The sequence below is a fragment of the Coregonus lavaretus genome (genome assembly GCF_964263955.1).
Source record: "Coregonus lavaretus genome assembly, contig: HAP1_SCAFFOLD_970, whole genome shotgun sequence".
Taxonomy (NCBI): Eukaryota; Metazoa; Chordata; class Actinopteri; order Salmoniformes; family Salmonidae; genus Coregonus; species Coregonus lavaretus.
The window spans coordinates 160,001-173,592 of NW_028157877.1; the positions used below are offsets into that span (position 1 = coordinate 160,001).

At 29.2% G+C, this 13,592-nt stretch overlaps 1 protein-coding gene across 1 annotated transcript in view; it reads left to right on the forward strand.

The window, feature by feature from the left end:
• Window positions 1-13,194, forward strand: part of LOC311124788 (sodium/mannose cotransporter SLC5A10-like) — a gene marked incomplete at its 3' end in the record, with an annotated part of 32,144 nt that extends 18,950 nt beyond the window's left edge. Inside the window, exon 8 of the mRNA XM_084198886.1 lies at window positions 13,054-13,194. Coding sequence (XP_084055012.1) covers window positions 13,054-13,194 — 141 coding nt within the window. The remainder of the gene's footprint in view (window positions 1-13,053) is intronic.
• Window positions 13,195-13,592: the final 398 nt, after the last annotated feature.

A 13,592-nucleotide genomic window follows, 5' to 3' on the forward strand; every position in this document is an offset into this window, starting at 1 on the left:
TAATGGTGTTCTTATTGTTCTGAAACTGACAATAGTATTAGTATTATTAGTAGTAATAGTATTATAGTATATAATTATTTATATTATTTATTATCAGTATTTTGTTATTATTATCAGTATTATAGTAGCAATGGTATTATTATCAGTAGTTTAGTACTAATGGTATTATTATCAGTATTATAGTAGTAATGGTATTATTATCAGTATTATAGTAGTAATGGTATTATCAGTATTATAGTAGTAATGGTATTATTATCAGTAGTCTAGTAGTAATGGTATTATCAGTATTATAGTAGTAATGGTATTATTATCAGTAGTTTAGTAGTAATGGTATTATTATCAGTATTATAGTAGTAATGGTATTATTATCAGTATTATAGTAGTAATGGTATTATTATCAGTAGTTTAGTAGTAATGGTATTATTATCAGTATTATAGTAGTAATGGTATTATTATCAGTATTATAGTAGTAATGGTATTATTATCAGTAGTTTAGTAGTAATGGTATTATAGTAGTAATGGTATTATTATCAGTATTATAGTAGTAATGGTATTATTATCAGTAGTATAGTAGTGATGGTATTATTATCAGTATTATAGTAGTAATGGTATTATTATCAGTATTATAGTAGTAATGGTATTATTATCAGTATTATAGTAGTAATGGTATTATTATCAGTATTATAGTAGTAATGGTATTATTATCAGTATTATAGTAGTAATGGTATTATTATCAGTATTATAGTAGTAATGGTATTATTATCAGTATTATAGTAGTAATGGTATTAGTATCAGTAGTTTAGTAGTAATGGTATTATAGTAGTAATGGTATTATTATCAGTATTATAGTAGTAATGGTATTATTATCAGTAGTATAGTAGTGATGGTATTATTATCAGTATTATAGTAGTAATGGTATTATTATCAGTATTATAGTAGTAATGGTATTATTATCAGTATTATAGTAGTAATGGTATTATTATCAGTATTATAGTAGTAATGGTATTATTATCAGTATTATAGTAGTAATGGTATTATTATCAGTAGTATAGTAGTGATGGTATTATTATCAGTATTATAGTATTAATGGTATTATTATCAGTATTATTGTAGTAATGGTATTATTATCAGTATTATAGTAGTAATGGTATTATTATCAGTATTATAGTAGTAATGGTATTATTATCAGTATTATAGTAGTCATGGTATTATTATTATCAGTATTATAGTAGTAATGGTATTATTATCAGTATTATAGTAGTAATGGTATTATCAGTATTATAGTAGTAATGGTATTAGTATCAGTATTATAGTAGTAATGGTATTATTATCAGTATTATAGTAGTAATGGTATTATCAGTATTATAGTAGTAATGGTATTATTATCAGTATTATAGTAGTAATGGTATTATCAGTAGTATAGTGGTAATGGTATTATTATCAGTATTATAGTAGTAATTGTATTATCAGTAGTATAGTGGTAATGGTATTATTATCAGTATTATAGTAGTAATGGTATTATTATCAGTATTATAGTAGTAATGGTATTATTATCAGTATTATAGTAGTAATGGTATTATTATCAGTAGTTTAGTAGTAATGGTATTATAGTAGTAATGGTATTATTATCAGTATTATAGTAGTAATGGTATTATTATCAGTAGTATAGTAGTGATGGTATTATTATCAGTATTATAGTAGTAATGGTATTATTATCAGTATTATAGTAGTAATGGTATTATTATCAGTATTATAGTAGTAATGGTATTATTATCAGTATTATAGTAGTAATGGTATTATTATCAGTATTATAGTAGTAATGGTATTATTATCAGTATTATAGTAGTAATGGTATTATTATCAGTATTATAGTAGTAATGGTATTATTATCAGTAGTATAGTAGTGATGGTATTATTATCAGTATTATAGTAGTAATGGTATTATTATCAGTATTATAGTAGTAATGGTATTATTATCAGTATTATAGTAGTAATGGTATTATTATCAGTATTATAGTAGTAATGGTATTATTATCAGTATTATAGTAGTAATGGTATTATTATCAGTAGTATAGTACTAATGGTATTATCAGTATTATAGTAGTAATGGTATTATTATCAGTATTATAGTTGTAATGGTATTATTATCAGTAGTTTAGTAGTAATGGTATTATTATCAGTAGTATAGTAGTAATGGTATTAGTATCAGTATTATAGTAGTAATGTTATTATTATCAGTATTATAGTGGTAATGGTATTATTATCAGTATTATAGTAATGGTATTATTATCAGTATTATAGTAGTAATGGTATTATCAGTAGTATAGTGGTAATGGTATTATTATCAGTATTATAGTAGTAATGGTATTATTATCAGTATTATAGTAGTAATGGTATTATCAGTAGTATAGTGGTAATGGTATTATTATCAGTATTATAGTAGTAATGGTATTATCAGTAGTATAGTGGTAATGGTATTATTATCAGTATTATAGTAGTAATGGTATTATTATCAGTATTATAGTAGTAATGGTATTATTATCAGTAGTATAGTAGTAATGGTATTATTATCAGTATTATAGTAGTAATGGTATTATCAGTAGTATAGTAGTAATGGTATTATTATCAGTATTATAGTAGTAATGGTATTATTATCAGTATTATAGTAGTAATGGTATTATTATCAGTATTATAGTGGTAATGGTATTATTATCAGTAGTATAGTAGTAATGGTATTATCAGTAGTATAGTAGTAATGGTATTATTATCAGTAGTATAGTAGTAATGGTATTATTATCAGTATTATAGTAGTAATGGTATTATTATCAGTAGTAATAGTAGTATGGTATTATCCGTCAGGACAGGGTGCCACTAGTGGTGTTATAGCTATAGTAATGGTATTATTAACAGTAGTAATAGTAGTATGGTATTATCCGTCAGGACAGGGTGCCGCTAGTGGTGTTATAGCTATAGTAATGGTATTATTATCAGTAGTAATAGTAGTATGGTATTATCCGTCAGGACAGGGTGCCGCTAGTGGTGTTATAGCTATAGTAATGGTATTATTATCAGTAGTAATAGTAGTATGGTATTATCCGTCAGGACAGGGTGCCGCTAGTGGTGTTATAGCTATAGTAATGGTATTATTATCAGTAGTAATAGTAGTATGGTATTATCCGTCAGGACAGGGTGCCGCTAGTGGTGTTATAGCTATAGTAATGGTATTATTATCAGTAGTAATAGTAGTATGGTATTATCCGTCAGGACAGGGTGCCGCTAGTGGTGTTATAGCTATAGTAATGGTATTATTATCAGTAGTAATAGTAGTATGGTATTATCCGTCAGGACAGGGTGCCGCTAGTGGTGTTATAGCTATAGTAATGGTATTATTATCAGTAGTATAGTAGTAATGGTATTAGTATCAGTATTATAGTAGTAATGTTATTATTATCAGTATTATAGTGGTAATGGTATTATTATCAGTATTATAGTAATGGTATTATTATCAGTATTATAGTAGTAATGGTATTATCAGTAGTATAGTGGTAATGGTATTATTATCAGTATTATAGTAGTAATGGTATTATTATCAGTATTGTAGTAGTAATGGTATTATCAGTAGTATAGTGGTAATGGTATTATTATCAGTATTATAGTAGTAATGGTATTATCAGTAGTATAGTGGTAATGGTATTATTATCAGTATTATAGTAGTAATGGTATTATTATCAGTATTATAGTAGTAATGGTGTTATCAGTATTATAGTAGTAATGGTATTATTATCAGTATTATAGTAGTAATGGTATTATCAGTAGTATAGTGGTAATGGTATTATTATCAGTATTATAGTAGTAATGGTATTATTATCAGTATTATAGTAGTAATGGTATTATCAGTAGTATAGTGGTAATGGTATTATTATCAGTATTATAGTAGTAATTGTATTATCAGTAGTATAGTGGTAATGGTATTATTATCAGTATTATAGTAGTAATGGTATTATTATCAGTATTATAGTAGTAATGGTATTATCAGTAGTATAGTGGTAATGGTATTATTATCAGTATTATAGTAGTAATGGTATTATTATCAGTATTATAGTAGTAATGGTATTATTATCAGTATTATAGTAGTAATGGTATTATTATCAGTAGTTTAGTAGTAATGGTATTATAGTAGTAATGGTATTATTATCAGTATTATAGTAGTAATGGTATTATTATCAGTAGTATAGTAGTGATGGTATTATTATCAGTATTATAGTAGTAATGGTATTATTATCAATATTATAGTAGTAATGGTATTATTATCAGTAGTTTAGTAGTAATGGTATTATAGTAGTAATGGTATTATTATCAGTATTATAGTAGTAATGGTATTATTATCAGTAGTATAGTAGTGATGGTATTATTATCAGTATTATAGTAGTAATGGTATTATTATCAGTATTATAGTAGTAATGGTATTATTATCAGTATTATAGTAGTAATGGTATTATTATCAGTATTATAGTAGTAATGGTATTATTATCAGTATTATAGTAGTAATGGTATTATTATCAGTATTATAGTAGTAATGGTATTATTATCAGTAGTATAGTAGTAATGGTATTATTGTCAGTATTATAGTAGTAATGGTATTATTATCAGTATTATAGTAGTAATGGTATTATTATCAGTATTATAGTAGTAATGGTATTATTATCAGTATTATAGTAGTAATGGTATTATTATCAGTATTATAGTAGTAATGGTATTATTATCAGTAGTATAGTACTAATGGTATTATCAGTATTATAGTAGTAATGGTATTATTATCAGTATTATAGTAGTAATGGTATTATTATCAGTATTATAGTAGTAATGGTATTATTATCAGTATTATAGTAGTAATGGTATTATTATCAGTATTATAGTAGTAATGGTATTATTATCAGTATTATAGTAGTAATGGTATTATTATCAGTATTATAGTAGTAATGGTATTATTATCAGTATTATAGTAGTAATGGTATTAGTATCAGTAGTTTAGTAGTAATGGTATTATAGTAGTAATGGTATTATTATCAGTATTATAGTAGTAATGGTATTATGATCAGTAGTATAGTAGTGATGGTATTATTATCAGTATTATAGTAGTAATGGTATTATTATCAGTATTATAGTAGTAATGGTATTATTATCAGTATTATAGTAGTAATGGTATTATTATCAGTATTATAGTAGTAATGGTATTATTATCAGTAGTATAGTACTAATGGTATTATCAGTATTATAGTAGTAATGGTATTATTATCAGTATTATAGTGGTAATGGTATTATTATCAGTAGTATAGTAGTAATGGTATTATCAGTAGTATAGTAGTAATGGTATTATTATCAGTAGTATAGTAGTAATGGTATTATCAGTAGTATAGTAGTAATGGTATTATTATCTGTAGTATAGTAGTAATGGTATTATTATCAGTATTATAGTAGTAATGGTATTATTATCAGTATTATAGTAGTAATGGTATTATTATCAGTATTATAGTAGTAATGGTATTATTATCAGTATTATAGTAGTAATGGTATTATTATCAGTATTATAGTAGTAATGGTATTATTATCAGTATTATAGTAGTAATGGTATTATCAGTATTATAGTAGTAATGGTATTATTATCAGTAGTATAGTAGTAATGGTATTGTTATCAGTAGTATAGTAGTAATGGTATTATTATCAGTATTATAGTAGTAATGGTATTATTATCAGTAGTAATAGTAGTATGGTATTATCCGTCAGAAAGGGTGCCGCTAGTGGTGTTATAGCTATAGTAATGGTATTATTATCAGTAGTAATAGTAGTATGGTATTATCCGTCAGGACAGGGTGCCGCTAGTGGTGTTATAGCTATAGTAATGGTGTTATTATCAGTAGTAATAGTAGTATGGTATTATCCGTCAGGACAGGGTGTCACTAGTGGTGTTATAGCTATAGTAATGGTATTATTATCAGTAGTAATAGTAGTATGGTATTATCCGTCAGGACAGGGTGCCGCTAGTGGTGTTATAGCTATAGTAATGGTATTATTATCAGTAGTAATAGTAGTATGGTATTATCCGTCAGGACAGGGTGCCACTAGTGGTGTTATAGCTATAGTAATGGTATTATTAACAGTAGTAATAGTAGTATGGTATTATCCGTCAGGACAGGGTGCCGCTAGTGGTGTTATAGCTATAGTAATGGTATTATTATCAGTAGTAATAGTAGTATGGTATTATCCGTCAGGACAGGGTGCCGCTAGTGGTGTTATAGCTATAGTAATGGTATTATTATCAGTAGTAATAGTAGTATGGTATTATCCGTCAGGACAGGGTGCCGCTAGTGGTGTTATAGCTATAGTAATGGTATTATTATCAGTAGTAATAGTAGTATGGTATTATCCGTCAGGACAGGGTGCCGCTAGTGGTGTTATAGCTATAGTAATGGTATTATTATCAGTAGTAATAGTAGTATGGTATTATCCGTCAGGACAGGGTGCCGCTAGTGGTGTTATAGCTATAGTAATGGTATTATTATCAGTAGTAATAGTAGTATGGTATTATCCGTCAGGACAGGGTGCCGCTAGTGGTGTTATAGCTATAGTAATGGTATTATTATCAGTAGTATAGTAGTAATGGTATTAGTATCAGTATTATAGTAGTAATGTTATTATTATCAGTATTATAGTGGTAATGGTATTATTATCAGTATTATAGTAATGGTATTATTATCAGTATTATAGTAGTAATGGTATTATCAGTAGTATAGTGGTAATGGTATTATTATCAGTATTATAGTAGTAATGGTATTATTATCAGTATTGTAGTAGTAATGGTATTATCAGTAGTATAGTGGTAATGGTATTATTATCAGTATTATAGTAGTAATGGTATTATTATCAGTATTGTAGTAGTAATGGTATTATCAGTAGTATAGTGGTAATGGTATTATTATCAGTATTATAGTAGTAATGGTATTATCAGTAGTATAGTGGTAATGGTATTATTATCAGTATTATAGTAGTAATGGTATTATTATCAGTATTATAGTAGTAATGGTGTTATCAGTATTATAGTAGTAATGGTATTATTATCAGTATTATAGTAGTAATGGTATTATCAGTAGTATAGTGGTAATGGTATTATTATCAGTATTATAGTAGTAATGGTATTATTATCAGTATTATAGTGGTAATGGTATTATTATCAGTATTATAGTAATGGTATTATTATCAGTATTATAGTAGTAATGGTATTATCAGTAGTATAGTGGTAATGGTATTATTATCAGTATTATAGTAGTAATGGTATTATTATCAGTATTATAGTAGTAATGGTATTATCAGTAGTATAGTGGTAATGGTATTATTATCAGTATTATAGTAGTAATGGTATTATCAGTAGTATAGTGGTAATGGTATTATTATCAGTATTATAGTAGTAATGGTATTATTATCAGTATTATAGTAGTAATGGTATTATCAGTAGTATAGTGGTAATGGTATTATTATCAGTATTATAGTAGTAATGGTATTATCAGTAGTATAGTGGTAATGGTATTATTATCAGTATTATAGTAGTAATGGTATTATTATCAGTATTATAGTAGTAATGGTATTATTATCAGTAGTATAGTAGTAATGGTATTATTATCAGTATTATAGTAGTAATGGTATTATCAGTAGTATAGTAGTAATGGTATTATTATCAGTATTATAGTAGTAATGGTATTATTATGAGTATTATAGTAGTAATGGTATTATTATCAGTATTATAGTGGTAATGGTATTATTATCAGTAGTATAGTAGTAATGGTATTATCAGTAGTATAGTAGTAATGGTATTATTATCAGTAGTATAGTAGTAATGGTATTATCAGTAGTATAGTAGTAATGGTATTATTATCTGTAGTATAGTAGTAATGGTATTATTATCAGTATTATAGTAGTAATGGTATTATTATCAGTATTATAGTAGTAATGGTATTATTATCAGTATTATAGTAGTAATGGTATTATCAGTATTATAGTAGTAATGGTATTATTATCAGTAGTATAGTAGTAATGGTATTGTTATCAGTAGTATAGTAGTAATGGTATTATTATCAGTATTATAGTAGTAATGGTATTATTATCAGTAGTAATAGTAGTATGGTATTATCCGTCAGAAAGGGTGCCGCTAGTGGTGTTATAGCTATAGTAATGGTATTATTATCAGTAGTAATAGTAGTATGGTATTATCCGTCAGGACAGGGTGCCGCTAGTGGTGTTATAGCTATAGTAATGGTATTATTATCAGTAGTATAGTAGTAATGGTATTAGTATCAGTATTATAGTGGTAATGGTATTATTATCAGTATTATAGTAATGGTATTATTATCAGTATTATAGTAGTAATGGTATTATCAGTAGTATAGTGGTAATGGTATTATTATCAGTATTATAGTAGTAATGGTATTATTATCAGTATTGTAGTAGTAATGGTATTATCAGTAGTATAGTGGTAATGGTATTATTATCAGTATTATAGTAGTAATGGTATTATCAGTAGTATAGTGGTAATGGTATTATTATCAGTATTATAGTAGTAATGGTATTATTATCAGTATTATAGTAGTAATGGTGTTATCAGTATTATAGTAGTAATGGTATTATTATCAGTATTATAGTAGTAATGGTATTATCAGTAGTATAGTGGTAATGGTATTATTATCAGTATTATAGTAGTAATGGTATTATTATCAGTATTATAGTAGTAATGGTATTATCAGTAGTATAGTGGTAATGGTATTATTATCAGTATTATAGTAGTAATTGTATTATCAGTAGTATAGTGGTAATGGTATTATTATCAGTATTATAGTAGTAATGGTATTATTATCAGTATTATAGTAGTAATGGTATTATTATCAGTATTATAGTAGTAATGGTATTATTATCAGTAGTTTAGTAGTAATGGTATTATAGTAGTAATGGTATTATTATCAGTATTATAGTAGTAATGGTATTATGATCAGTAGTATAGTAGTGATGGTATTATTATCAGTATTATAGTAGTAATGGTATTATTATCAGTATTATAGTAGTAATGGTATTATTATCAGTATTATAGTAGTAATGGTATTATTATCAGTATTATAGTAGTAATGGTATTATTATCAGTAGTATAGTACTAATGGTATTATCAGTATTATAGTAGTAATGGTATTATTATCAGTATTATAGTTGTAATGGTATTATTATCAGTAGTTTAGTAGTAATGGTATTATTATCAGTATTATAGTAGTAATGGTATTATCAGTAGTATAGTGGTAATGGTATTATTATCAGTATTATAGTAGTAATGGTATTATCAGTAGTATAGTGGTAATGGTATTATTATCAGTATTATAGTAGTAATGGTATTATTATCAGTATTATAGTAGTAATGGTATTATTATCAGTAGTATAGTAGTAATGGTATTATTATCAGTATTATAGTAGTAATGGTATTATCAGTAGTATAGTAGTAATGGTATTATTATCAGTATTATAGTAGTAATGGTATTATTATCAGTATTATAGTAGTAATGGTATTATTATCAGTATTATAGTGGTAATGGTATTATTATCAGTAGTATAGTAGTAATGGTATTATAAGTAGTATAGTAGTAATGGTATTATTATCAGTAGTATAGTAGTAATGGTATTATCAGTAGTATAGTAGTAATGGTATTATTATCTGTAGTATAGTAATAATGGTATTATTATCAGTATTATAGTAGTAATGGTATTATTATCAGTATTATAGTAGTAATGGTATTATTATCAGTATTATAGTAGTAATGGTATTATTATCAGTATTATAGTAGTAATGGTATTATTATCAGTATTATAGTAGTAATGGTATTATCAGTATTATAGTAGTAATGGTATTATTATCAGTAGTATAGTAGTAATGGTATTGTTATCAGTAGTATAGTAGTAATGGTATTATTATCAGTATTATAGTAGTAATGGTATTATCAGTAGTATAGTAGTAATGGTATTATTATCAGTATTATAGTAGTAATGGTATTATTATCAGTAGTAATAGTAGTATGGTATTATCCGTCAGAAAGGGTGCCGCTAGTGGTGTTATAGCTATAGTAATGGTATTATTATCAGTAGTAATAGTAGTATGGTATTATCCGTCAGGACAGGGTGCCGCTAGTGGTGTTATAGCTATAGTAATGGTGTTATTATCAGTAGTAATAGTAGTATGGTATTATCCGTCAGGACAGGGTGTCACTAGTGGTGTTATAGCTATAGTAATGGTATTATTATCAGTAGTAATAGTAGTATGGTATTATCCGTCAGGACAGGGTGCCGCTAGTGGTGTTATAGCTATAGTAATGGTATTATTATCAGTAGTAATAGTAGTATGGTATTATCCGTCAGGACAGGGTGCCACTAGTGGTGTTATAGCTATAGTAATGGTATTATTAACAGTAGTAATAGTAGTATGGTATTATCCGTCAGGACAGGGTGCCGCTAGTGGTGTTATAGCTATAGTAATGGTATTATTATCAGTAGTAATAGTAGTATGGTATTATCCGTCAGGACAGGGTGCCGCTAGTGGTGTTATAGCTATAGTAATGGTATTATTATCAGTAGTAATAGTAGTATGGTATTATCCGTCAGGACAGGGTGCCGCTAGTGGTGTTATAGCTATAGTAATGGTATTATTATCAGTAGTAATAGTAGTATGGTATTATCCGTCAGGACAGGGTGCCGCTAGTGGTGTTATAGCTATAGTAATGGTATTATTATCAGTAGTAATAGTAGTATGGTATTATCCGTCAGGACAGGGTGCCGCTAGTGGTGTTATAGCTATAGTAATGGTATTATTATCAGTAGTAATAGTAGTATTGTATTATCCGTCAGGACAGGGTGCCGCTAGTGGTGTTATAGCTATAGTAATGGTATTATTATCAGTAGTAATAGTAGTATGGTATTATCCGTCAGGACAGGGTGCCTCTAGTGGTGTTATAGCTATAGTAATGGTATTATTATCAGTAGTAATAGTAGTATGGTATTATCCGTCAGGACAGGGTGCCACTAGTGGTGTTATAGCTATAGTAATGGTATTATTATCAGTAGTAATAGTAGTATGGTATTATCCGTCAGGACAGGGTGCCGCTAGTGGTGTTATAGCTATAGTAATGGTATTATTATCAGTAGTAATAGTAGTATGGTATTATCCGTCAGGACAGGGTGCCGCTAGTGGTGTTATAGCTATAGTAATGGTATTATTATCAGTAGTAATAGTAGTATGGTATTATCCGTCAGGACAGGGTGCCGCTAGTGGTGTTATAGCTATAGTAATGGTATTATTATCAGTAGTAATAGTAGTATGGTATTATCCGTCAGGACAGGGTGCCGCTAGTGGTGTTATAGCTATAGTAATGGTATTATTATCAGTAGTAATAGTAGTATGGTATTATCCGTCAGGACAGGGTGCCGCTAGTGGTGTTATAGCTATAGTAATGGTATTATTATCAGTAGTAATAGTAGTATGGTATTATCCGTCAGGACAGGGTGCCGCTAGTGGTGTTATAGCTATAGTAATGGTATTATTATCAGTAGTAATAGTAGTATGGTATTATCCGTCAGGACAGGGTGCCGCTAGTGGTGTTATAGCTATAGTAATGGGATTATTGTCAGTAGTAATAGTAGTATGGTATTATCCGTCAGGACAGGGTGCCGCTAGTGGTGTTATAGCTATAGTAATGGTATTATTATCAGTAGTAATAGTAGTATGGTATTATCCGTCAGGACAGGGTGCCGCTAGTGGTGTTATAGCTATAGTAATGGTATTATTATCAGTAGTAATAGTAGAATGGTATTATCCGTCAGGACAGGGTGCCGCTAGTGGTGTTATAGTAATGGTATTATTATCAGTAGTAATAGTAGTATGGTATTATCCGTCAGGACAGGGTGCCGCTAGTGGTGTTATAGCTATAGTAATGGTGTTATTATCAGTAATAATAGTAGTATGGTATTATCCGTCAGGACAGGGTGCCGCTAGTGGTGTTATAGCTATAGTAATGGTATTATTATCAGTAGTAATAGTAGTATGGTATTATCCGCCAGGACAGGGTGCCGCTAGTGGTGTTATAGCTATAGTAATGGTATTATTATCAGTAGTAATAGTAGTATGGTATTATCCGTCAGGACAGGGTGCCGCTAGTGGTGTTATAGCTATAGTAATGGTATTATTATCAGTAGTAATAATAGTATGGTATTATCCGTCAGGACAGGGTGCCGCTAGTGGTGTTATAGCTATAGTAATGGTATTATTGTCAGTAGTAATAGTAGTATGGTATTATCCGTCAGGACAGGGTGCCGCTAGTGGTGTTATAGCTATAGTAATGGTATTATTATCAGTAGTAATAGTAGTATGGTATTATCCGTCAGGACAGGGTGCCGCTAGTGGTGTTATAGCTATAGTAATGGTATTATTATCAGTAGTAATAGTAGTATGGTATTATCCGTCAGGACAGGGTGCCGCTAGTGGTGTTATAGCTATAGTAATGGTATTATTATCAGTAGTAATAGTAGTATGGTATTATCCGTCAGGACAGGGTGCCGCTAGTGGTGTTATAGCTATAGTAATGGTATTATTATCAGTAGTAATAGTAGTATGGTATTATCCGTCAGGACAGGGTGCCGCTAGTGGTGTTATAGCTATAGTAATGGTATTATTATCAGTAGTAATAGTAGTATGGTATTATCCGTCAGGACAGGGTGCCGCTAGTGGTGTTATAGCTATAGTAATGGTATTATTATCAGTAGTAATAGTAGTATGGTATTATCCGTCAGGACAGGGTGCCGCTAGTGGTGTTATAGCTATAGTAATGGGATTATTATCAGTAGTAATAGTAGTATGGTATTATCCGTCAGGACAGGGCGCCGCTAGTGGTGTTATAGCTATAGTAATGGTATTATTATCAGTAGTAATAGTATTCTAATAGTAGTGATGTTAATCATGTAATTGTCATTGTTCTGTAGATCATCCCCAACAGCAGCTGTCACCTGCCCAGAGAGGACGCCATGCATCTGTTTAGACACCCTGTTACTGGAGACCTGCCCTGGCCTGGCATGACCCTAGGGCTGACTATACTGGCTACCTGGTACTGGTGTACTGACCAGGTAGATATCATCTCTAACCCTGGCATGACCCTAGGGCTGACTATACTGGCTACCTGGTACTGGTGTACTGACCAGGTAGATATCATCTCTAACCCCTGACCTCTAACCCTGGCATGACCCCTAGGGCTGACTATACTGGCTACCTGGTACTGGTGTACTGACCAGGTAGATATCATCTCTAACCCCTGACCTCTAACCCTGGCATGACCCTAGGGCTGACTATACTGGCTACCTGGTACTGGTGTACTGACCAGGTAGATATCATCTCTAACCCCTGACCTCTAACCCCGGCATGACCCTAGGGCTGACTATACTGGCTACCTGGTACTGGTGTACTGACCAGGTAGATATCATCTCTAACCCCTGACCTCTAACCCTGGCATGACCCTAGGGCTGAC